This window comes from Scyliorhinus torazame, chromosome 5, assembly GCF_047496885.1.
Source record: "Scyliorhinus torazame isolate Kashiwa2021f chromosome 5, sScyTor2.1, whole genome shotgun sequence".
Lineage (NCBI taxonomy): Eukaryota > Metazoa > Chordata > Chondrichthyes > Carcharhiniformes > Scyliorhinidae > Scyliorhinus > Scyliorhinus torazame.
The window spans coordinates 302,483,015-302,509,732 of record NC_092711.1 but is presented as its reverse complement, the minus strand read 5'-3'; the positions used below and the strand labels follow the sequence as shown (position 1 = coordinate 302,509,732).

At 44.3% G+C, this 26,718-nt stretch overlaps 1 protein-coding gene across 4 annotated transcripts in view; it reads right to left on the bottom strand.

Annotated features, from left to right (window-relative positions):
- The window catches only part of LOC140421261 (septin-6), a 97,231-nt gene that overhangs the window by 45,518 nt on the left and 24,995 nt on the right, over nt 1–26,718 (bottom strand). For all 4 annotated transcript variants that reach the window (XM_072505846.1, XM_072505847.1, XM_072505845.1 and 1 more), the window contains exon 2: nt 23,431–23,545. In XM_072505846.1, the coding sequence (XP_072361947.1) occupies nt 23,431–23,545 (115 nt within the window). The remainder of the gene's footprint in view (nt 1–23,430; nt 23,546–26,718) is intronic.

Here is a 26,718-nt window from a genome sequence, read left to right as displayed (position 1 = left end):
GGAACACCTTCAGGTACTTACTGGTAAGGGCCAGATGGCAGGTGGTGGAATTCCCACGGACACCGCCACACACAGTACAGGACAGGGTGCTCTCCGGGGCTGGGGGGTCTCGGAAACTTACCAGGTGATGCAGGAGGAGGAGGAGGCCTCGGTGGTGGAGGTAAAAGGTAAGTAGGAGGAGGAGTTGGGAGAGGAAATTGAGGAAGGGACGTGGGCAGATGCCCTGGGGAGGGTGAACTCTTCCTCATCGTGCACAAGGCTCAGCCTCATACAGTTTAAGGTGCTGCACAGGGCACACGTGACCGGGACACGGATGAGCTGGTTTTTTTTTGGGGGGGAAAGGACAGGTGTGTTAGGTGCCCAGGGGGCCCAGCAAATCACACCCATATGTTCTGGGCATGCCCGGCGCTGGAGGAATTTTGGAAGGGCATAGCGAGGACGGTGTCGAGGGTGGTAGGATCCCGGGTCAAACCGGGCTGGCTCGCAATATTTGGGGTGGCAGAGGAGCCAGGAGTGCAGGAGGCGAAAGAGGCCGGTATTCTGGCCTTTGCGTCCCTGGTAGCCCGGCGAAGGATTCTCCTTCAGTGGAAAGATGCGAGGCCCCCAAGCATGGAATCCTGGATCAGCGATATGGCAGGGTTCATTAAATTGGAGAGGGTGAAATTCACCTTGAGTGGGTCAGTACAAGGGTTCTTTAGGCGGTGGCAACCATTCTTAGACTTCCTGGCAGAACGATAGCCATTGGTCAATGGCAGCAGCAGCTCGGGGGGGGGTTTACTTTATTATTCTTTTAGTTATTTACACTGGAGGGTTTGAGGGAGTGTATATACCTGTTGTGTTAAGTCGGGGTGTTAATGTTAATTTATTATTCATGTACGGGGCGGGGGGGGGTAAGGGGGGTTACTTTTCTAGATTGTGTTTTGTACTTAACCCTGTTGGGTTCTTTTTTTTCTCATTTTGTTATTGATATTTTATGAAAACCTTTAATAAGAAATGTTTTTTTTTTTTAAATAGTAAAGTCTATGGGTGGGATTCTCCGACCCCCCCCGCCGGGTCAGAGAATCACCGGGGGGTGGCGTGAATCCTGCACCCGCCGGCTGCCAAATTCTCCGGTGCCGGTTGGCGGGGGCGGGAATCGCGCCGCACCGGTGGGCTGCCCCGGCGATTCTCCTGCCATTGGCCGAAGTTCCGCCCGTTTTATGCAGGTCACGCCGGCGTAAATTGGAGTAGGTCCCTTACCGGCGGGACCTGGCGGCGCGGGCGGGCTCCAGGGTCCTCAACACCTTCAGTGACTTATGTACATATACACCAAGGTCCCTCTGTCCCTGCACCTCTTTTAGAGTTTATCCCCTTATTTTATACTGACTCTCCATATTCTTCCTGCCAAAATGAATCACCTCACACTTGTATGCATTGAACTTCATCTGCCACTTGTCTGCCCAATCCCAATCCACCAACATGCCTAATACCCTTCCGAACTTCATTTGTACATTTGTCATTTCTTGAATAGGTACTGTATCCTGCCCTCAACCCCTCTTCCATAAAATTAATTTGTAAAGCTGCAATCTTCAAATTACATCCAAGTATAATTGAAGATGTTAAAAGACTTGCATTTTTATAGTGCTTTTCATGACTACTGGATGCCTCAAATTGCTTTACAGCCAATGAAGTACTTTAGAAGTGAACTCTAGGATGCTTACATCCTTTTTCAATCTTTCAAACTGTAGAAGACACAGACCCAAGTTAATAATAGTGCTAATGTCTAACTGTATGCTTGAATTAGTGTTTATGTCAATGGTTAGTAATATACTTGCTGGCTGTGCTGACAGAGGGACATTCAAAAGTCTGTTACACATGGCTGGAACCCGCAGTTAATATCTCTATTAAGAACAAATTTGTAATAAGATAGCAATTTCTGGCAGACAGAGAACTCAAGTGTCGGAGATGGAAGGACTCCTAAATTTAACTGAAGGCACGATAATGATCTGAAACACCAACACCTCTGCTTGCACTGCTCGCCTGTGCAGCTAAGCTTTGAAGTGGTTGAATTTTTAAAAGCGCTCTTCGTCATTACGTTTTCCTCCTCACCCACCCTCGAGAAAGAAAAGATTCACACGACAGATTCACACGACAGCTTGTGGCCACCGTTTGTATAAAAGTGGCCCTTCAATCACTTGCGATCACTTTTACGTAGGATGGAAAATATTTTTGCTGCTTCCTGACCTTGTTCCAATCGTGAGCTACTCATTTATTATGTTCCCAATATTCACCCATCCCCTACTTTCAAGTACTCGGTTTAATTTTCTCCCCTTCCTGGATATCCCTAGCACCATCACTCTTCCATGTGTGCCATTCACAAGCTCACCAAATCCCACAACTACGGGGCGCTCTCTTCCCTCAATCTCCTTCGTTCCACCAATTCGCACATTTGCTGCATTAGCGCCAATTGCTCGTTCTGATTTTTTGGTGCAGACATGACGGGCCGAATGGTCGCCCTCCGCACTATAACAATTCTGTGACTCTGTGAATTGATTCCATTTTCCTCACCAGAGTTACTGAATTACCTCTTTTCTCAACTGAGGTTTTGTTTAAATACGGGTCAGCTTTTGACTACGACTCTCCCATTTCCTCAGGTTCAACGGAGGGCACGTTCTCAACCATGGCACGTTCTCAACCATGACAGGTTCCCTGCTGTCCCCCCCCATCCACAACTTTCATTCCAGCAGTGGGCTAAACAGCTGGCATAACAATGCCAGCAGCGCGGGTTCAATTCCCGTACCGGCCTCCCCAAACAGCACCGGAATGTGGTGACTAGGGGCTTTTCACAGTAACTTCATTGAAGCCTACCTGTGATAATAAGCAATTATTATCAGAATCTGGATTCAGGAGATTGTATATTATCGATGTGAGCAAGCTAAAGTGTACATCTTCCCTCTTCCTTCGCTTTTCAAAGCAGGCAAATATTCCCGTGATCAGAGTGCATTTTGTCCTCAAATTTACCCATACCCTTCCCCTGTTCAATTGCGGTGTTCTCTTATCTTTCAAATGGGGGGGGGGGGGGGGGGGGGGTTTGGGCAGGGAAATGGGAGTGAGGGAGTGGCACTAACAGGATTGCTCGTTGAAGGAGCTGACGCAGGTTCGATGGGCCAAACGGCTTCCTTTGGTGCTGCACTATTCGATGGATCACTGCGTGCAGGTTCAAGATGCGATTCATTGATATTTTAAAATTACGCTGCTGGATTATGTTGCACTTTCCCCCACTTCAGTGCATGCTACCACACAACTGCCCACAACATTGCGCAGGGCACCCACCACATATCCTGGATAAAGGCATCACAGAAAAGACTGCCATAAAAAGTCACTTATTACAGATCGTTTTAAATTACTAATAGGCAGCAGACAATTTGGCCAATTTAGTTAATGGGGTTGCCGAGGCAGTTCTGCACCGTCAGATGTCCCAACTTTGATAAGACATGAAATGAAAAATGAAATGAAAATCGCTTAGTGTCACAAGTAGGCTCCAAATGAAGTTACTGTGAAAAGCCCCTAGTCGCCACATTCCGGCACCTGTACGGGGATTGAACCTGCGCTGCTGGCCTGCCGTGGTCTGCTTTAAAAGCCAGCTATTTAGCCCTGTGCTGAACCAAGGCCCCATTTTCCTGATCGGATGGATGTAAAAGTTCCCAAGCCATTATTTGAAATTGTGGAGTTTGCCCTGGTGTTCTATCCAATATTTATCCTTCAGTCAACTCGGCTAAAAAAAACGTTATCTGGCCATTTTGGCATTGCAATTTGCAGGAGCTTGCCATGTACAAATTGGCCACTGTGCTTCAGACATTAGAACATGGTTAAAGTACTTTAAGTGGGGGTTAACTGACTTGCTGTGCATTTATAGTGTATTTTATGTTTCAATTCGGAATATGGTGATGCACTGGGGGTTCGGAAGATAGAGCGGGAGCGTAAACTTTGTTTGTCCTTTGGATCGTGCATTTCCTTTTTTGCCCGTCTTCTCCCTTCTGTCTCTCGGTGGGAATTGAAGCCAATTCAAGTGTTGCAGTTCCCAAGCCAACTGGGCCGAAGCCAGGACAGAACCTGGAAGCCTACTAATCTGCACGTTCACTTCCTATACCAGACCAGGCCACTAACTCCTCCCCAAGACATCACGACTCTGGGGAACGGAGGAGGGAAATATATTTCTTTCATCACTTCAAAATGGCAAAAAGGAGTGGAGACAACTATGAGATACAAACTGAGACCTCTGCCCATTTAGGCTAGAATTTATTGTGTGATTGAATCGAAATAGCAACTTCTTTTATGAATTTTGTTGTGCCTGTATGTTGTGACGCAGTCTCTGGAGCACTTATAAAGAGGAAAGACAGATGAATGTTTCCGGTGTCCCTCAAAAATAGGGGTGTAGCACAGCCCGCAACTAACGAAAGATGTGCTTCCCCAAGTGTTGGCTTGTTTTACAAGCTGCTCTGCTTTCCCAGAGATTTTTGTTGTAATTGAAGCCATTACTGGTGTCCTTGAACCCGTCGCTATTGAAGAGCTCATGGATTAAGAACCTCTGGCACATATAAATGAAGCCAGTAGCCACTTATCGTCCAGGAGCCTCTCCAATAATTTCCCAGGCCTCTATTCACAGCTGAGAGCACAGGACCTTTCATCCAACTGGGTTGGACAAAAACTCAAAAACACTTGTGACAAAAAAAGCATTTCAAAGAAGTCTGCTTCTTCTACCCAAGGCTCAAGACTGTGTGTTTGTACTGGGACAGGTTTGTTTCCTCCGATTCTTACTCGATTGCCCGACAATGACACATTTCAGATTGAGAGCCAGATTGAGTGGCAACGATATCCAGTGAATGTGGAGTAGTGATTGAATGGAGGTCAGACAGTGTAGGAGTGTTTGTTACAGGCTCTGTCTATACACACACACACATACACGCACAGGGCACAGAGCTGCACTGGTTTTAAAGTCTAAAGATTTTCAGTCTTTGCTCAGCACAATCCGGAGACACAATGGTGCAGCTCGCCGAACAAAGCCCTGAAAAACGGGCATCAAAATAAAAGCAAAATACTGTGGATGTTGGAAATCGAACATGCTGTAAAATCTCAGCAGGTCTGGCAGCATCGGAGGAGAGAGAAACAGAGCAAGTGTTGTGAGTTGAATATGGTTCTTCTTCTGAAGACTCAAAACATCAACTCTGTTTCTCTCTCCACAATGCAGTCAGGGCTGCTGGGTTTTCCCAGCACTTTCCATTTTTATTCCTGAAAATTGGGGTTACACTATTGGCTAGGAATTGGCACAAAGCAATATATCAAGTTTCTGCAACTGCTCAAATCGCATTCAAGGAAGCAGAGATTCCAGCCCTTACTTGCATGAAAATGACATCACCACTCGCTAGAATTAACTGTCTTTCAAAAAAAAAATCTCCTGTAAATCAGATTTGTTGAAACTTTCATTTGTTTTATCACAGGTGTTTCTACTTCTCGTCCACCAGTGATGTTTCTGTACTGGTGAACCTAATGGACACATTTGCTCACAATACAAATGCTCTTGGTGCATATTCGACTCCAACATATTAATACCTCTCGACATATAAATAACACACGTGTGTTGCCAAATACATTAGGCTTGCCAGTGAAGCGCGCCAGGATTGATTTGTACCAATGAAATCAGGCTCTCTGTGTGTCAAATCTATGTGATTCCAGCATTAACTCATAAACGAGCAGAGGTTCATTTCATTGAGAACAAAAGGATAGAAGAGTGAACATAAGAATGCCCCATAATCTCAGCAGTAGGAAATATTTATGAAAGCAGAAAATGCTTAATAACCAAGATAAATGCACAGACTGAATACTCCCTCTCCCGTAAATATCTCAACCACAATTTCAAAGACAAGCACAAGGGTTATAATTTGCACTCGTTCTCTTAATTTCTTAGAAATTGCAGATAATAGCTCCAAACTAGTTTATTGGTTAAAGTCATCCATTAGTCATGATTCACCTAATCTGTAACAATGAACTCAAGCATTGAACCTCCACAGGCCAGCCGTATTGCTACAGCATTATTAAGTGTATTCTTCTGAAGTTGTATTAGTTTAATTTGAGTTTATTTGGTATTCATAATCAAGCATCCCAATTCCTCAATACTTCAAAATTCTAAAATTATACTCATATCTATGCCTAACCATGCGTTGTTCCATGTACTACACAGAAGCACAAGGCCATCGAAGGTCTCCAAAAGCATATCCTAGGGTTTAGGTTTGGCTTCACTTTCCAACTAATCACAACCTACACGATGAGCCAAATGTGGCAGCGGTATTGGCATAGTGGTCATATAATTGGGGCTAAGTGGGGTTCCTGGGTTACGGGGATAGGGTGGAGGCATGGGCTCTTTCCAAGTAAGGTGCTCTTTCCAAGGTCCGATGCAGACTCGATGGGCCAAATGGCCTCCTTCTGCACTGTAAATTCTATGATTCTATGATTGGGCCAATAATCCAGAGGTCAGGCTAATGCCTCCAGGGAATATGTGGGTTCAAATCCCACCATGGCAGCTGGTGGAATTTGAATTCAAGTTAATAAATCTCGAATATGGGCAGCACGGTGGCGCAGTGGGTTAGCACTTCGGCCTCACAGCGCCGAGGTCCCAGGTTCAATCCCGGCTCTGGGTCACTGTCCGTGTCGAGTTTGCACATTCTCTCAGTGTCTGCGTGGGTTTTGCCCCCACTACCCAAAGATGTGCAGGGTAGGTGGATTGACCACGCTAAATTGCCCCTTAATTGGAAAAAATGAATTGGGTTCTAAATTTTTTTTTTTAATAAATCAAAAAAATCTCGAATATAAAGGCAGTCTCAATAATCGTGACCATGAATCGATCATCGATTGTTGTAAAAACTCATCTGGTTCAATAATGTCCTTTACCTTGATCTGGCCTACATGCTACTCCAGAACCACAGCAGCGTGGTTAGCTCTTAAGTGCCCTGTGAAAAGGCCACTTACTTAAAGATCTGTTAGGGATGGGTAACAGGGCTTTGCCTGCAACATCCATGTCTCAAGAAATAATACATTTTTAAAAAAAAATTTCAAGTGCCCAATTCATTTTTTCCAATTAAGGGGCAATTTAGCGCAGCCGCTCCATCTACCCTGCACATCTTTGGGTTGTGGGCGTGAAACCCACGCAAACACAGGGAGAATGTGTAAACTCCACATGGACAGTGACCCAGAGCCAGGATCGAACCTGGGACCTCGCGCCATGAGGCAGCAGGGCTAACCACTGTGCCACCCAAAGAATACATTTTTAAAAGATTACATGGCATGGTGTGCAGTCAAGACTGGAGTGTTGATGAAAGACGCCAATGTTTTAACCACATTTTGCATCTTAGTCCTGATAGGATCATCAACACTCATCTGTTACCAAATGTTCTGGTCTCAATTGTGACGAGCAATAATTCTGAAACCAATTACCAAGACAGAGACACCAAAATGGAATTTAAGATTTCAAAATATTCCTTTCTCAAGTTGAAATAATGGAAGGTAAGTTGGTAAGACACCATATGTAGAAGAGGTGGGTGACTGAGAAATGAATGGAGTGGGTTACAGCGTGGAGGATGTAGCAGCACTGCAGCAACTTTCCAACCTCAAGGTCTGAAAATAATAACGACACTCGTGTCTGGTCGAAGAGCACATGGCGAGGGGTGAACCTGTAATGCACAAACTTCTCATATCGACACACTTCAATTTCCTCTGTGTCTCAAATCAAGTGCATTTTATTGTAACCAAAAGCTAATCTGTTCCATATGCACGTTATGAGGGCCAATGGATTCAAAGACTAATTGGATTCTATTATGTCGAACCATTTAGAAACACTCAGGTGGCAACATCAGGGTTTGTAAAGCTAATCTATGTGAATTGTTAATTTATAAGGCACGTTTATAGCAGATGTTCCAAAGAGTTGACATTTTATTGCCATTGGGGGCATGGTAGCACAGTTGTTGGCACTGTTACTTCACAGCGCCAGGGTCCCAGGTTCAATTCCCGGCTTGGGTCACTGCCTGTGTGGAGTCTGCACGATCGCCCAGTATCTGCGTGGGTTTCCTCCAGGTGCTCCGGCTTCCTCACACAAGTCCCGAAAAGACATGCTGTCAGGTGAACTGGACATTCTGAATTCTCCCTCTGCGTACCCTAACAGGCGCCAGATTGTGGCGACTAGGGGATTTTCACAGTAACTTCATTGCAGTGTTAATGTAAGCATACTTGTGGCAATAATAAAGATTATTTAATTGGTCTATGTTACCCGTTTCCCATCATACTTATATTTGCAAATGCAAGGGCAGCACGGTGGTGCAGTGGTTAGCATTGCTGCCTCATGGCGCCGAGGCCCCAAGTTCGATCCCCGCTCTGGGTCACTGTCCGTGTGGAGTTTGCACATTCTCCCTGTGTTTGCGTGAGTTTCGCCCCCACAACCCAAAGTTGTGCAGGGTAGGTGTATTGGCCAAACTAAATTGCCCTTAATTGGAAAACAAATGAATTGGGTACTCTAAATTTATAAAAGCAAAAAAGAAAATTTGCAAATGCCATATGACAGAGCAGGAATCCAGGAGTTACATGTAATCAAGGTACATATTTTTAAAAATTCGAAGCCAAAGGTCCCAGTAATGTTTTGGTGGGCGGGGAAATAAAGTTTGAATTCAGAGGGGGGGGGAGATTTGCTCTTGAACTGTGAGGCCACATCAAAGGGCAGCCAAGAGTCAACCTCATTGCTGTTGGTCTGGAGTCACATGTAGAACAGGCCAGGCAAAGGCAACAGATTTCCTTCCTCAAAAGACATTAGTGAACCAAATGTTGTTTGTTTAAAATAATAATCAATGAAAACTTCCTGGCCATCATTACTGGGACTAGCTTTCAATTTCACATTATTATTAATCAAACTTAAATCCCATCAGCTACCATGTCGAGGTTTGAAGCCGTATCCCCCCTTTCATTAGATTGGGTTAAGGTAGGTACGGTAAAGTCGCCATAGTCCCAGATGACCATAGGCTGCTTTCCTCCTCGAGGGGGAGAGCTGACTGGTGGTGATTTAACCTCAGGGTCACCTCAGGTGAGGGGTAAGGTTGAAGAGGCTGGGCCTTTGTGAATAACCTCAGCTGGTACGGGAATTGAACCCACGCTGCTGGCCTCGCTCCGCATCACAAATCTGCCGTCCAGCAAACGGAGCTAAACGGGGCCCCCAAACCAGCCTCCGGATTGTTCATCCAGTGACCAACTGGGGATGAAATACAGATTTTTGCTACAGTGTGAAGAACAAAGTCCTCATCACCATTCCTAATGCCCCAGGTCCACTTAAAAACAAAATCCAAATAGCTTATTTTCCCACGAGTCAAAGACGCCCATGCATTGGACCCGTGACATTTGCTTGGCATGTACAGTACACACATGGACTGATATGACCAATACAATGCAGGCACCTTCTCTAGATTGGATTTCAGATAAAAACAATCATGGGAAATGACAGCAGAGAGAGTTCTCACACTGGAGAGAAAAATCAGTCGCAGGCCAGAAAAGTTTAACTCTCTCCACAGATGCTGTCAGACTCAGCAATTTCAGTTTTTATTTCAGATTTCCAGCATCCACAGCATTTGCCTTTTGTTTTGCTGGGAGTCATGGTGAATGGTTACTTTTCGGATCAAAAGCAGGTGTTTACCCAAGGGGTCGGTAATAGGACCACAGCTCTTTTTCATGTACATTAACGACTTTGACTTGAAATTGCAGGACACAAGTCCAAAATGTGCGGACACGACAAAATATGGAAATACTGTGAATTGTGTGGAGGATACAGATAGATTTCAAAAGGACATAGGGAGAGACTGGTGAAATTGACAGATATGTAGCAATGAAATTTAATGCAGAGAATCGCGATGCGATATATTTTGGTAGGAAAAGCAACAAACCATATAAAACAAAAGGCCACAGTTCTAAAGAGGCTATCGGAACAGAAAGAAACAAGAGTATATGTGCACAAATTGTTGGAAGGTGGCAGGGAGGTTGAGAAAGTGGCTTTAGAGGCAGAGAGAGCAAAAGCAAGGAGATTATGGTGAACCTTTGAAAAAGAAAACACTGGTTCTGCCTCAGCTGGTGCAGTGTCCAGTTCTGACCACCACATTTGAGGAAGTATTTGAAAGCATTAGGAAGGGTGTAGAAAAGATTCACGAGAATGGATGAAAGGGATGAAGAACTTAATTACATTCATGACAGATTGGAGAAACTGGAGTTGTTCTCCTGGGAGAAGGGAACATTGAGAGAAGATTTGATAGGGGTGTTCAAAATCCATGAGAGATCTGCACAGGGCATCCATAGAATCCCTACAGTGCATGAGGCCATTCAGCCCATCGTGCCTGCACCAGCCCTCCGAAAGAGTACTCTACCTAGACCTGCTCCTCCACCTTATCCTCGTATGCCTGCACATTGAACAGGGCCAATCCACCTAACCTACACATCTTTGGACTGTGGGAGGAAACCAGAGTACCCGGAGGAAATGCATCCAGACACAGGGAGAACGGGCAAACTCTCACAGTCACCCAAAGCCAAAGTCGAATTCCCTGGTGCTGTGGGGCAGCAGTATTAACCACTGTGCCACCCGCAGATAGGGAGACGCGATATAATACCAAGGTTTGATTTCACACCAGACCACGCCAGCACCAAGGTGGCCAGGCTTGGGCAGGTGGTAGAAAGGGGAGGTTTCAGGAAGGGTCAAGGTGCACCCAAGATTCAGCCTAAGATAAAATGTTATTTGCAAACCTCCACAAATAAATTATGGAGACAAAGACTATGTTTGCAATAGGATGGATGATCTGGAAGGAAAAGTAACAACGGGTGGCAATTGGTGATCCGCTGAAGATCCCAAGGGCGCAGTGGTGAGTTTTGGATGAGCGTCACAGAGGAAGTTGAATCTCACCGGGGCAAGGGAGATCAGTGAAAAGCGGAGGATGGGACAATCGGAGTTGCTGCTCACGGGGAGGCAATGATCGAACCTAATGATCCTCAGGGGAGGGAATGGTGCAGTGCCATTGGCACTGGACAAGTAATCCAGAGACCCAGGGAAAGATCTGGGGACCCGAGTTGAAAACCTGGAATTAAAGGCCTCTTGGTGACTATTGTCGATTGTTGTAAAAACCCATCTCGTTCACCAATGTCTTTTAGGGAAGGAAATCTGCCATCCTTACCTGGTCTGGCCTACATGTGACTGCAGATCCACCACCAGCAATGTGTTTGACTCTCAAAAGCCCTCTGAAATGGTGGGCAGGGACACCCACATCCCGTAAAGGAATAAATAAAATTACGGCTTTTATTTTGCAAGCTGTTACCAGTAGCATATACACAAGTCTCACCAATTGGTCACAAAGATTATCACTTTAAATGATATCCTGAATGAGGAAATTGCGTACGTTAGATCAAATTACCCACTCCAAATTGTTCCAACTCATGGAAATCCCCAGCTTTGGAATAGGTTCTGTTTTGTGCCTCACACACAGTTCCAATCCTTTTTAAAGAAAAATACCTAGGCAGGCACAACACGACACAAATGTGAAACTGGACACCGGCTCGGAGTGCTTCTCGGTTCCTCAGCAATTTGTGCCTCGGTCACGGTCGTGTGATTAGCCTGCAGCATTTTAAATGTTGCATCCGCATTTACCTTTTATAGTGCTGTAATTAAAGCTTTCGTGAGGTATGATGATGTGTGAGCAAAGGAGCCAGGTCTAGGAGCACACAGTTAGAGATTTTGCAATTTCAAATTTGAATGGTGCGAAGGCAGCATGTTGAACTTGAAGTAAATACAGAGAAAAGAAGTGCCTTTCTACAACCTTTCTCCACCCCAGGACACGTCAAAGCACTTTACAGCCAATGATGTAATTCTGAAGTGTAGTCCACTACTGTAATGTCAGGCAGGCTATTTACATCCAGCAAGGTCCCACACACAGCAATGTGATATGCAGACCAATTCATTGTTCTTTGTGATATTGTTTGAAGGATTAATATGAGCCAAGAACACCCTTGCTTTTCACCCATGGTATAAGAATGAGAGCTTGTTTAACCCAGCTATCCAAATTTCTCAGAAAATGTATAGTTTCTTCGTCCCAACAGCTGCCTCCTAAACAATCCCTTTGTTGCCACTATAGAAACTCAAAAGAACCATTCAACGTACTAAATTGTTCTATACAGCGGCGCTTCTTGGCTTCAGTCCACAACTTAGCTTTCCCTAGTGTGCACCGATATTTCATTGACATTCAATTGTTCAGTTGCCTGAAAGTGCTCCAAACAAACTTCGATCTTCTATGCAATGTTGTACCGTCAGGAAATTCCCTCTCAATCCCCTGAAGAGCTGAAAAGTGGATAGTCAATTGGATAGTCATCGTTCACACCACAGAATCATTTAGTACCCATAGAGTACCCAATTATTTTTTCCAATTAAGGGGCAATTTAGCGTGGCCAATCCACCTACGCTGTGCATCTTTAGGTTGTAGGGGTGAGACCCGCGCAGACACGGGGAGAATGCGCAAACTTCACACGGACAGTGACCTGGGGCCAGGATCATAGAAGAATCATAGAATTCCTACAGTGCAGAAGGAGGCCATTCAGCTCATCAGGTCTGTACCAACCCTCTGAAGGGGCACTCTACCCAAGTCCACGCCCCCACCCTATCCCCAGTAACCCCACCAAAGGGTCAATTTTGCATGGCCAATCCACCTAACCTGCTCATCTTTGGACTGTGGAAGGAAACCAGAGCATCCGGAGGAAATCCAGGCAGACACGGAGAGAACGTGCAAATTTCATGCAGTCACCTAAGGCCAGAATTGAACCTGAGTCCCTAGCACTGTGAAGCAGCAGTGCTAACCACTGTGCCACCGTGAATTCACAGCATTTGGGACCAGGGAGTGAGAGGAGGAACATCTAGCAAAGCTGAGAGAAGAGAAAAGCCATACCATGGAATAATGGTTAAAATAACCAGTGCCGAAAACATAAAGAACAGCTAGTTACGGAAATTAGACAATAAAGAGATGTTTCCAAGAAGTCTGAAGTGAAAGGTACAGAGGAAACAGGAACTAGAACAGGATACCGTTCAGTAAAGTCAAGAGAGCCGAAAAGGAATTGGATCGTTAAGAGGCCAGAAAGATAAAAAGCTAGAAAAATCAGTGGCTGGATCTCAGAGTTCACACAAAAGCAAAGGAAGCCTGAAAGGAGAGTTGTAAAACCTGGAGCTTGAATCCTTATTAAAACAGTGGAGCGGAAGCTTTTTCTGAAAGGATAGTTGGAAACGCTGGGATGGATTCTGGATGGAATCAGCTGATGGAAAGCATTGTTTGAAAGAAGATTTTTTTTTTTTTTTTAAATTTAGAGTGCCCACTTAATTTTTTCTAATTAAGGGGCAATTTAGCGTGGCCAATCCACCTATCCTGCACATCTTTTAGGTTGTGGGGGCGAAACCCACGCAAACACGAGGAGAATGTGCAAACTCCGCATAGACAGCGACCCAAAGCCGGGATCGAACCTGGGACCTCAACGCCATGAGGCAGCAGTGCTGCCCAGAAAGAAGATTTTAAAGAGCGTCTTTCGGAGAGTGGAATTTAGAAACACTTATGTGACAATCATCTGGGGGAATTAGAGGAGAAATCCATAAAAGCCGAGTGTATGACACCTGTTTCAGAGTGGGTTTTATCCTGGAAATCGGTGTACAATTATGAAGCCAAGAGGAAAGTGAAGAACTATTAAAAGCAAATTACTGCTGGAATCTGAAACGAAAGAGAAAATGCTGGAAAATCTCAGCAGGTCTGGCATCTGTAGCTTTGACAGAGTGAAGAACTATTGTCTTGCAATGAAACTTTTCATATTTAATCGATGTTTTTTGTTGGTTGCTAAAAGCGAATTGGCAATCCTGTGACTCTCAACTTTTTCGAAAACAAAGTTACGATCTTTTGAGCCAGGGTTCCATTCTGAGATCCTCCCATTCAGTTAGAACATCAACTGCGATTATAACACTAATTTTTTTTTTTTTTTTTTAAATTTAGCGTACCCAATTAATTTTTTTTCAATTAAGGGCCAATTTAGCATGGGCAATCCATTTAGCTTGCTCATCTTTTGGGTTGTGGGGGCGAAATCCACGCAAACACGAGGAGAATGTGCAAACCCCAATGACAGAGCCGGGATCAAACCTGGGACCTCGGCGCCGTGAGGCAGCAGTGATAACCACTATGCCACCGTGCTGCCCCGGACTGTAACACTTCTAACCTATATCTTATCTCAGCCTTTGATATTTCAATGGAAATGGCCCCAATGTCCAATTACTCCTCACAACTTTAGAGCTCCTCATCTTTGGCGCCAACTTAGTGAATCTATTCTCTCGGCTCTAGTTTTAATGGGGAAGAAGGGGAGATGATGGTGCACTGGCAATGTCATTGAACTAATAGTCCAATGGCCCAGACTCATGCTTTGGGAACATGAATTTAAATTCCTCCAAGGTAGCTGGTGGAATTTAAATCCAATTAACAAATCTGGAATATAAATCTAACTTCAGTAATAATGACCATGAATTTATCATCAATTGGCATAAAACACTTGTGGTTCACCAATATCCTTTAGGGAAAGAAATCCGCCATCCTTACCTGGTCTGGCCTACACGTGATTCCAGACCCACAGCAATATGGTGGACTCTTCACTGCCCCCGAGGTGGCCTAGCAGGCCACTCAGTGCAAAGGCAATTACGGATGGCCGACAAATGCTGGCCTTGCCAGAGAGGCCCACATCCCATGCAAAAATAAAGAAAACGATACGTTCCTTATGGGCGATCTACTCGTTACCTTACATAAAGTTATCAAACCCCTTTGTTCCTGAACTCTGGGCCTTATTTATGAACCCAAAGCACTAACAACTTTATTAAAATGACTACCATTTTCGATGAATTGCGTATTTGTCGCTCTACGTCTTGTACCTTCACCCACGTCGTTCAGCTTTTCATTAAGGCCATATTTCCATTCCTTGTTGCACCCTCCAGAATTCACCCCATTAAACTGTACCTTTCACCTACATACCCATTCTGCAAACCAGTATTATATCCATCTGAAATGTTTCTTTGCGATATGCCTTCCTGCGTACTTCTCTACTTCTAGGTCAGTAAATTTCAATGTTATGTCCAAGTGCAAACCAACCTCGTCTAACTCTTCTTAAATCCAATCAATACTTGTTAACCCCAAACTCAGTTTCTTGTCCCACAATCTACTTTCAATTCTCACTGCTGCAACGCATCCTGTACCATCTGAATTCTATAACAAGACACCTCAAGTATTTACACTACTCTCCTCCTTTCCCTTTATTTATATGCTCAGTTTCTTTTTCAGGAATATAATCAATTGTCAAATACACAATAGTGAGTGCCATTGATTATTACAAGTGTCTTTAAATGTTCTATGGTCTCAAAATATGGATATATATATTTTTTTAAACTGGTCGAGGGATTTTTCTCTCCCTTTTGAACATATGTTGCAGTCAATACTTTTTAAGCCAACACACTTTCCACGTTTAATATGGGTGGAGCCTCAATTCATTAAACTGGGGCAAGGACTGCATGGTGGCAGTGGTTAACACTGCTGCCTCAGAGCGCCAGGGGTCAGGGTTTGACTCCAGCCTCGGGTGACTGGCTACGTGGAGTTTGAACTTTCTCCCAGTGTCTGCGTGGGTTTCCTCTTTGTTCACCTTGTTTACTTACAATCAACTAGAACATCTTCCGCCAATGTATTCCAGCCAGTGCCCCTTCACCCTTATCTGGTCCTGCACACACTTTTCCTTTTAATATATTGATATGCCTTTATTCATTATATATTATGCAAGAATTTTTTAAGAAATGTATTTTGTATCCATCTAATCTCTTTTCACTTCTTCGTCACTACATTTCTATATTTGTGACTTTCTTTATTCCCGTTAGCCCTCGCTTTATCAAATGATATGCCAAGTCTCATTTTACTTTTGGCTGTTCTATTAGCACCAAAATACTTATTTGATGCAGCCCATTTTACCTAGTGGGAATATTTATGTTGTAGTTCCTCAAATTTCCATTTGGGAACTCCTGTTAACATTTGTGCCCAGTTAAGTTGGGCCAAATCCTTTCATTGGCTCAGTCTTTTTCTAGTCCAGTCTCTCTCGGCTATCCTTTTCTATTTTTGCATTGAACCCAGGCTGTGGTCACTATCCCAATTATTTGGCTTCCCTCTCAAGTTATATGGTCCCCTTTCATTTTCCCCCAAAACGAAAACGAGCATGATTCTCATCCTTGCTCGGGAGTAGAAATATAGAAGCGCCATCAAATACAGTCTGCACTTTTTCCCCGTGTCTGCGTGGGTTTCCTCCGAGTGCTCCGGTTTCCTCCCACAGTCCAAAGATGTGCAGGTTAGGCGGATTGGCCTTGCTAAATTGCCCCTTAATGCCCAAAGGTTAGGTGGGGTTACTGGGCTACGGGGATAGGGTGGAGGCATGGGTTTAAGCTTACGTAGGGTGCTCGTTCCAAGGGCGGATGCAGACCCAATGGGCTGAATGGCCTCCTTCTGCCCTGTAAATGCTATGATTCGAAAAAGTCTATTCTCCACTTAGATCACTTAAGATGACAAGAGCACAATATAGCTTCAGCAAGGCAACTTAAGATGTATAATATTTTTGACAGCACACACTCAACATTTCAGTTGCTTTGTTGATGTAATGCTGGGTCGTTGCAGAGTAGTTTGAGTTGATGGAATTTATTGAGGGCAAGTGCGTGGTCATCCATCTTGAATCCGAGATGAAAAAGTCTGAATATTCTCTTCATGGTGAGAGATAGGAGCTGTGGAGAAAAGGATTTGGGGGTCCAGGTATATAAATCACTAAAAGCTAGTGTGCAGCCTCATAAAAGGCTCTTGAAGTGTTGACCTTCATCACAAGTCAGCTAGAACACAATAGTTAACGTGATCACTCTTCTCCCCAACCCCCAGCCTCTTCACCAACCGTCACACGCAGACTCCACCCCCAACCCCTGTGGAAATCTAGCCCTCTTTTCCCCCACCCTCACCCCTCCTGTAGTTTCCCAGCCTACTATCCCTTGCCTAATTAGACTCTGACCGTTACACTCTGCCAACGTTCTAAACTTATGAAAGCTAGGTCTACATCACAGGGGCATTTAATGTCAACTTAGGATGTCACTTACTGAAACGGGTCACGGAGAGTGGGTCGGTTGAGGGGGGTGGGTGATTTCCCAGATCCTGCTCATACTGTTAATCCTCGATCTTGCTCCCAATGATCAATTCCATTATTCAATCAGTTACTGATGCCCGATTAATGAGCCTGTAGCTTTCAACTGACAGTTGCCCTATTTGATCTGAGAATCAAACAATATACAGCATTGGGCGAAGCAGCTCCTTCAGAATTTCAAAGGCATACGCAGCCAGTGGCTTAGATTTCCAGTTCAGTGGCCCCTCCACCAGACAGACAAGGTAAGCAAGGGTAATAAATGCGAATAGTTTTTTTTTTTTAAATTGTCAGTAAATCAACCATTCAGGAAATTAAAACGAATTTAATGGTCACATCTGCTCTACTGCACTGGAACAAAGAGAACTTCTATTCTCTTGTCCTCACTTTTGAAGCTGCAACAGCAAGCTGGCAAATTCAAATGTGGGCAGCAGGATGCTGCTTACCGTTTAATAAGTTACCAAGGGTTCAGATGACGGTGAAAATAACCCAAGCATTTGAACAATTTTTCACGGAAAGATCGCTGGAGCATGATTGCATTTCTCTGGTATCTTACCTCAATAGCTAGAGAAAGTGGCTAGGCAGAGCCATGCAAACCTAGGTCATGCTTTCTCTCCCAATTCCTTCTTAACGCTGCAAACGTGTGAATTTTGTCCCTTATTTAAAAAGACTATTGTCACTTGCAAGTTCAAACCACTACAACAAATACTTCTTTAATAGAAGCATCGAATCCGCATCGTGCAGGAGGCCGCCATTCGGCCCATCGAGTCTGCACTGACCCTCTGAAAGAACACCTTACATAGGCCCACACCCCCACCCTACTCCCATAACCCCACCTAACCTTTTGGACATCAAGGGACAATTTAGCTTGGCCAATCCACCGAACCCACACATCTTTGAGCTGTGGGAGGAAACCGGAGCACCCAGAGGAAACACACGGCGACAAGAGAGAAAGTGCAAACTCCACACAGTCACCTGAGGCTGATATTGAACCTGGGTCCTTGACTCTGTGAGGCAGCAGTGCTAATCACCGTGCCACCCGTAGACCGCACTCAATGCAAAGAATCATAGAATTTACAGTTCAGAAGGGGGCCATTCGGCCCATCGAGTCTGTACTGGCCCTTGGGAAGAGCACCCTACCTATGCCCACACCTCCACACTGTCCCCGTAACCCCATCTAACCTTTGCATCACTTTAAATCCTGATTGTGAAATGCAGGATTATATCTCTTTTAGTGAGCTACAGTATTAATTTAAATTGAGTGCATGATCGAACAATGACATGTTAATAGGCACTTTATGATATCAGTGATATGGTAAACAAAAATCAGTCTTTGGCCCATGTAGATCATAATATAAATTCAAGGTACTTCTGAATTGCATTAGGAACACAGGAACAGGAGTCCATTCAGCCCCTTGAGTTTCATCCACTATCAGTGAGATCATGGCTGAACTGAAACATCACTCCATATAGTCACTTTTGCCCGATAATCTTTAATAAATATCTATAAATCTCAATTATCATTTCCAGAAGATAATTCCAACCTTCCAGTAACCTTTAGGATTTCCTAACAGGTCCTTGAAAGATCTGGAAAAATCCGGATTTCCTTTTCAGACCTTGCCCCTTAGAACCTTTTTTTTTTAAATTTAGAGTACCCAATTATTTTTTTCCAATTAAGGGGCAATTTAGTGTGGCCACAATCCACCTACCATGCACAATTTTGGGTTGTGGGGGCGAAACCCATGCAAACACGGGGAGAATGTGCACAGACAGTGACCCAGAGCCAGGATCGAACCTGGGACCTCGGTGCCGTGAGGCCGCACTGTTAACCCACTGTGCCACCGTGCTGCCTAGTCCCGGATTTCTCAACTTGCAATAATTTTTCCCCCCAATCTACTCCAACCTGTTCCCTTAATATCTTGCAAATTTCAATATCACTTCTAAACCATCTAAACCCCAGGGAACGCAAGCAATTTATTTAATCTCTCCTCATAGTTTAATTCTTTTAGTCCAGATATCATTCTAATAAATGCACAATGCACACCCTCCCATGATGCAGTATTCAGAAATGCTCACAGTACTCTCAATGCAGTCTAACCAGGCTTTGTATAGCTGAAGCATTCCATCAACTCCCTCAACCCCCTACCGATTCTTCTCATTTCCATCCCTCCTCCTTCAGGTACCGCACCGCAGGAGGGCATTGGCCACCATCGAATTGGTTCAGTTTCCTGTTGCCTTCTGCAGTATGGCTGACCAGGAAACTCTCCCACTCTTTACAACCAGGAAACTCTCCCACTCTTTACCGCCTGCCATCCGTCATGTTGGAAGGATTTAAAAGCTGGTAATTAACCTGTTCCGGGCACATTACGAACACGCCTTGTGGCCATCCCGAGGTGAGACTTGAACCTGAAGCTTCTGACCCAGAGACAGAGACACGACCCTGGATCACAAGACCTTTTTTATTATTTTCGGGACTGGTTCGTGAAATTTTAATGATTCATGTACTTGGACTCCTCTTTGGACCTCCACTGTTTCTATTTGTGAAATGAAGTAGAATAATCTGATGCGGTGGTTTGACCTTGCAAATGACAACACATTGAGAAAGTGTCCTGTTCTTAACTCTTTAGGAACAAGGTGGATGATGCCACTTTCACCGACATTAAAATGCATTTGGCACAGTGTCACCTATTCACTTAATCGACCAATATCATAGAATCACAGAATCCCTGCCGTGTGGAAGGAGGCTATTCGGCCCATCGAGTCTACACCGACTCTCTGAAAAGAGCACCCTACTTAGACCCCCCCCCCCCCCACTGCAATATCTCATTGTAACTTTATACTTCCAGCTACACTGTTTACAATATTGTCAATCTTTTTGTCATTAGCAACTTTGGATGTGTGGCTTTCTACCCCACCATCTAAGTTCACAATGAATACATAGAGTACATAGAACATACAGCGCAGAAGGAGGCCATTTGGCCCATCGGGTTGGCACCGACCCACTTAAGCCCTCACTTCCGTCCTATCCCCGTAACCCAATAACACTTCCGTCCTATCCCCGTAACCCAATAACACCTCCTAACCTTTTTTTTTGGTTACTAAGGGCGATTTATCATGGCCAATCTACCTAACCTGCACGTCTTTGGACTGTGGGAGGAAACCGGAGCACCCGGAGGAAACCCACACCCACACGGGGAGGATGTGCAGACTCCACACAGGCCGTGACCCAGCGGGGAATCGAACCTGGGACCCTGGCGCTGTGAAGCCACAGTACTATCCACCTGTGCTACAGTGCTGCCCAAATACAGCAACAACATTAAAAAAAAAAAATTCAAGAGCACCCAATTATTTTTTTCCAATTAAGGGGCAATTTAGCGTGGCCAATCCACTTACCCTGCACATCTTTGGGTTGTGGGGGCAAAACCCGTGCAAACACGGGGAGACTGTGCAAACTCCATACGGACAGTGACCCAGAGCCGGGATCAAACCTGGGACCTCAGTGCAGTGAGGCAGCAGTGCTAACCACTGCACCACCGTGCTGCCCCCCCCCCCCCCGCAACAATTTATAACGAATGAGGAGTGTGTGCTGATTGGCTTGCAAGTGCACTCTGATTGGTGAAGGCATTACACTGGTACATGCTCTATGGCAACGCCTCTACCAATCAATCAGCAACCCCTTCCCAAGCAGTTTAAATTGTTATTGACTTTACATTTGGTATTCTTACAAATTGGCCCTATGAGTGCAAGACAGAAAACTTTGACAATGTGTTTTTTTCAGCAATATACATTGAATTAGTAGAAGCAAATCAATCTTGCACAACATTGTTTTGAAACATTAGCTTTAATGAAAGGATACTGCCAAACAGTAAAGATGCTTGAACTGGCAGATATCCACAAATGCCATCCTACCAAGCCATTAACTGTAAAATCCATCAATTCTTGACAGCATTACTTCGCACTCCCAATAGAAATATCTGCAAGTTTAGTGCTAAAATAGCAAAAGTATCCACAAATTTGGCAGGAAGGTAATACCATGGTAGCAATTCCCAAAACAATTCGATTTGTATTCAGCAAGTGCAGTTGCACCTTGGAATGTTTTGCCTTTCGGATTTCACCAAAATCAAAAGGTGCACAATAAAGGAAGCGAACAATGCATGAAAGCTTTTCAGTCAAGGAAAGTACCATTAGTGATGTTATTCAATGCTTCAGCAAAGAAAGAACTTGCATTTAGAATGTCATGCGAGGAGAGATTACATTCATTGGAGTTTAGAAGAGAGTGAGATGGGGATCTCATAGAAACGTATAAAATTCTAACAGGATTAATCACAGCAGATTCATAAAGAATGTTCCCGATGGTGGGGGAGTCCAGAACTAGGGGTCGTAGTTTGAAAATAAGGGGACCATTTCGGACAGAGGTGGGGAGAAATTTCAGGGAGTGGTGAATCTGTGGAATTTTCTACCACAGAAATAGGTTGAGGGCAAAACATTGTGTGATTTCAAGAAGGAATTAGATATAGCTCTTGGGGCTAAAGGGATCAAGGGATTGCAGGGGGGGGGGGGGGGGGGGGGGGGGGGGGGGAGAGAGATCAGGGGATTGAACTTGGTAACCATGATCATGGTGAATGGCAGAGCAGGCTCGAAGGGCCAAATGGCCTCCTCCTGCTTCTAATTTCTACGTATGTTTATGTAGCATCTTGCACAACATCAGATCTTTCCCAAGAACCTCACAGCAAATTTATTTATTTTGAAATCAAATATGGAGAAGTGCAGCAGCTAGATTAAACACAAGGGGCTGGATTCACCACTGTTGGTATTCTCCATTGCGCAGACAGCCCAGGGATTTCCCGACGGCGTGGAAATCCCATTGGCCGGCAGGCAAGACGGAGAATCCCGCCCAAGGTCTCCAAAACATCAATGGAATAAATCAAAAGATCATCTGTTTCTTGATGATTTTGATCGAAGGATAACACTGGGCAGAAGTAGTCCCTACAGGTTCCTTCAACAGTGCCCTGGGATCCTGTATATCTGCCCGAGGGGAACATTGGAAGCTTGTTGAATATCTCACTCAAAGGTTACAGCCTCATTTCGCCACAAGTTTCAGCCAAAAATTACGTGCTCAAATCTTAAGACTGGTGCTTGATCCCTTCTGACTCAGATGCAACAGCTTACCCAGTAATTCAACTACTCCATGTGTTAATTATCACAGTGTCTAAGTGCATCTGACAAATTGGATCAGCTGTTAAGTTTGCTTCAGCCAGTTAGGGTATTTTTTTTAAATATAGGTTCTTCTCTTCCTCAATTTTCAACATTTTGATATCTAAAAATGAACTACATTCTTTGAAAAACATGAAATTTCCACATATAAAAACAGGATTGTGACTCACGCCCAGTGAACCATGTATACTCCATGTATACTCATCCAACCCAGAGAGAAACAGCAATCAGTAATCAGATTCAACCCACATTGGAAGCCTAACAGAATAATTACTGAAATCCAGCGAGGTTTAATTATTTTCAGAATCTTTGGAATTGTAACAAACTACAGAATCCAAAGGGGAAAATATAGTAATTTAAACTCCCCTACAGGGCAAGGGGCTTAATTAAGGGTATTGCAAAGTTTTAAAAAAACACCAGTTCTCCTGCCATTAGGGCCTGGGTTTCAATCAGTAGATCAAGGGATTTCCCTCCTAATGGCCTTGGAAGGTTAAGTATAATTTAATCTTATTCTATTTCCATTGGATGCCAGGCCAGGTTACACAACTGGTCATGTTCCACTCTTGATAAGGTCATTAGTGAGGCCAATATTAAGAGGTGCACAATGCAAAGATGGAGTGCCATTGGCTGGGAACATCAGATGAGAAATATTCAGCCCCTTGAGCCAGTGCCGGCAACAATTAGGTCCACCCTGATCTTTGTAAGGATGGGAAATGACTTATCAATAGTTGCCGTTATGGCAGTGAAGAAGTCATCCCTAAAGCAGCTGACCAAAGAGTATATACCCTAGAGAATGCTCAGTCCTGGGTGAAAACAAAAGACAAATGCTCGCCTTTTAAGAACTACCGTCTTTCATCCCGAGGAGCATTAGGTTCTTTAAGGCAGAACACCATGGAGTCAATCAGCCAGCCATTAGGAGATGCCATGTCTGAATGCCAGCAGTTAAGTACTCACCCACACACAGGATGTTGAAGCAGAAGCCCTGACAGACAGACTTGTTGACTAACTGGTCTGGCATACTGTCAAAGCCAACGTGCCCAGACAGCGAGAGGTTGCGGGCACCTTCGGACTGAAAAACAGGAAAAACAAATTAGTGAGGTAGTGGTCACAGGGATTGTACCGAGCTGAAAATATTACCCGTTATATTTAAAGGTTTATTGCTAATCATTTACCAATATAAGAACTCCAAAAACAAAAGTGAAGGCACATTATCACAAGGACAAAATTAGCGATGTTAGTTTATTAATCGTGAGACGAATGGCCAGACAGAAGCTACGTTTAACACAAACGGGGGTTACCAGCTCTAACTGAATAACCCCAGAAGCCAGTCAACCAATCAGCATGTCTAAATTACATCACGTCATAGTCCTTGGTACTGCAGCTGATTAATGTATTGTGACATCTCGTCCAGTATCAGGCAGCAATGACTTTGTTTTAAAATCTATTTGGTGACTGTAAAAATGGGTTTGCACCAGGTCACCAGAGGTGGCACAGTGGTTAGTACTGGTGCCTCACAGCACCAGGGACCCGTGTTCAATTCCAGCCTCAGATGACTGTCTGTGTGGAGTTTGTACTTTCTCCCCTGTCTGCGTGAGCTTCCTCTGGGTGCTCCGGTTTCCTCTCACAGTCCAAAGATGTGCAGGTTAGGTGGCTTGCTCATGCTAAATTGCCCCTTAGTGTCCGAAGGTTAGATGGGAGAAATGGGTTACCGGGATAGGGTGGAGGCGTGGGCTTAAGTCGGGTGCTCTTTCCAAGGGCCAGTACAGGCTCAATGGACCGAATGGCCTCCTTCTGCACTGTTAGATATTCTATAACACATATTGACTGGTCATGAGCCTAATAATTTTGTAAAATTGACGACTTAACCATCACACAGCAAATGTATTCAATTCTTTTTTACCCAATTAAGGGGCAATTTAGCGTGGCCAATTCACCTACCCTGAACATCTTTTTGGGCTGTGGGGGTGAGACCCACAAATATGTGCAGACCAATTTAACTACTTTTCCAGAATTTAGCCAACCATGTTCAAAAGTAGCGCTTCCCAGAGTGATGCAAAATAAAATTTGACACGTTACACAGCACCATCCAATAGCAATTATCCTTGGCGTAGTCTAATTGAAAACCCGATGTTTTCGCAAAATGCTGACTAGGGTCCCCTCAGGGTACATTAAAAGAGAGACTATTACAGTTTGAAGATGGGGTGGTTTAAATCGAGTAAATTCTGTTGTTATGGTTACATCAATTACTCAGCTGGCAAGTCAGATAGGAACCTGACCGGTTACAGCATCACACAGTTGGAACCATAACTATTCTTTACATCACAACAGGAACTTAGAATGGGCTTCAAGGATGAGAAACTGAAGTGTTAGCTTCTCGGATAAATAGTGATACGATCAAGGTACACTCATGAAACAGCAGAGTGAAAAGCTGATAGTATGTCAAACAGCTTGGGTTAGGATTCACAGGCATGCAAACATCCATCAGCGCTCACCAGCTGAATGAATATTTGATCCCATTTCCCAGATGTAACAAAACATCACAGATCATTTTGTGAGACAATTTGGTTTTTGCTCTTCATCTCGTCTGCTCCCTCTTCCCCTTCATCTCCAGCCTATACACAAATATATAGGATTCAAGCTTCATAGCCTTGCTTAACTGAGAATAGATTAACTCTGGAAGAGCACAGGAGCCCCTCTTTATTGAAACTGCGAGTGTTCTAAAAAGGTAGCCAAAATCAAAACCAAAGGTTTTATTCTGTGCAGGACCACTGTGCTGCCAATTCTCCATCGCTGTGGGAGAACAGCTCATTCCTCGCAGTGACACCCACCGCAGCACAAGTAAGAGCTCAGGTTCTTCAGTCCACCCAAGACAACACAAATATTTCCCTTTGTAAATGTGTGAATATGTAACCTATTCCCCGGAACAGGAATATCCAACCTACAGCAACACTATTCCTGTATATCTGCCTGATTCCAGCCCCCATCCTCTGGCCTTCGTATTTTAGCGACATGCAAAAAAATGTAATTAATGCTTCATTTGAAACCATCATATTCACTACATAGTCACTATCAGCTGTACCCATGGTGGTTTATATTATCTCATTAAACTGTACTGCAAGGATATCCAATGGCCAGGGATAACAATGTCAAATCATGATTCCCAGAATAAAGGACTTTTCACAGGAACTGTGGAAGGAAACCGGAGCACCCAGAGGAGCGGTCTGTATTCGTTGGAGTTTAGAAGGATGCGGGGGGAATCTCATTGAAACTTGCAGAATACAGAGAGGCCTAGATAGTGTGAACATGGAGAGGATGTTTCCACTAGTAGGAGAAATTAGAATCAGAGAGCACAGCCTCAGACTGAAGGGACGATCTTTCAAAGCAGAGATGAGGAGGAATTTCTTCAGCCAGAGGGTGGTGAATCCGTGGAACTTATCGTCGCAGATGGTTGTGGAGGCGAAGTCACTGAGTGTCTTTTAGACAGAGATTAATAAGGGGATCAGGGGTTATGGGGAGAAGGCAGGAGAATGGGGATGAGAATCATATCCGCCATTGGATTGGATTTGTTTATTGTCACGTGTACAGAGGTACAGTGAAAAGTATTTTTCTGCGAGCAGCTCAACAGATCATTAAGTACATGGGAAGAAAGGGGAAAAGGGAATAAAAGAAAATACATAATAGGGCAACACAAGGTATACAATGTAACTACATAAGCACTGGCATCGGATGCAGCATACAGGGTGTAGTGTTAACGAGGTCAGTCCATAAGAGGGTCATTTAGGAGTCTGGTAACATGATTGAATGGCGGAGCAGACTCGATGGGCCGAATGAAAATGAAATGAAATGAAAATCGCTTATTGTCACAAGTAGGCTTCAAATGAAGTTACTGTGAAAAGCCCCTAGTCGCCACATTCCGGCGCCTGTTCGGGGAGGCTGTTACGGGAATCGAACCATGCTGCGGGCCTGCCTTGGTCTGCTTTAAAAGCCAACGATTTACCCCTGTGCTAAACAGCCCCTAATGGGGCTAATTCATGGCCTAATTCTGCTCCTATATCTTATGGTCTTATGTCAAATCACGTTGTTTTTTTCTTTAAATTTAGAGCACCCAATAATCTTTTTCCAATTAAGGGGCAATTTAGCATGGCCAATCCACCTAACCTGTACATCTTTCGGTTGTGGGGTGAAACCCACGCAGCACGGGGGGAATGTTCAAACTCCACACAAATAGTGACACGGGGCCAG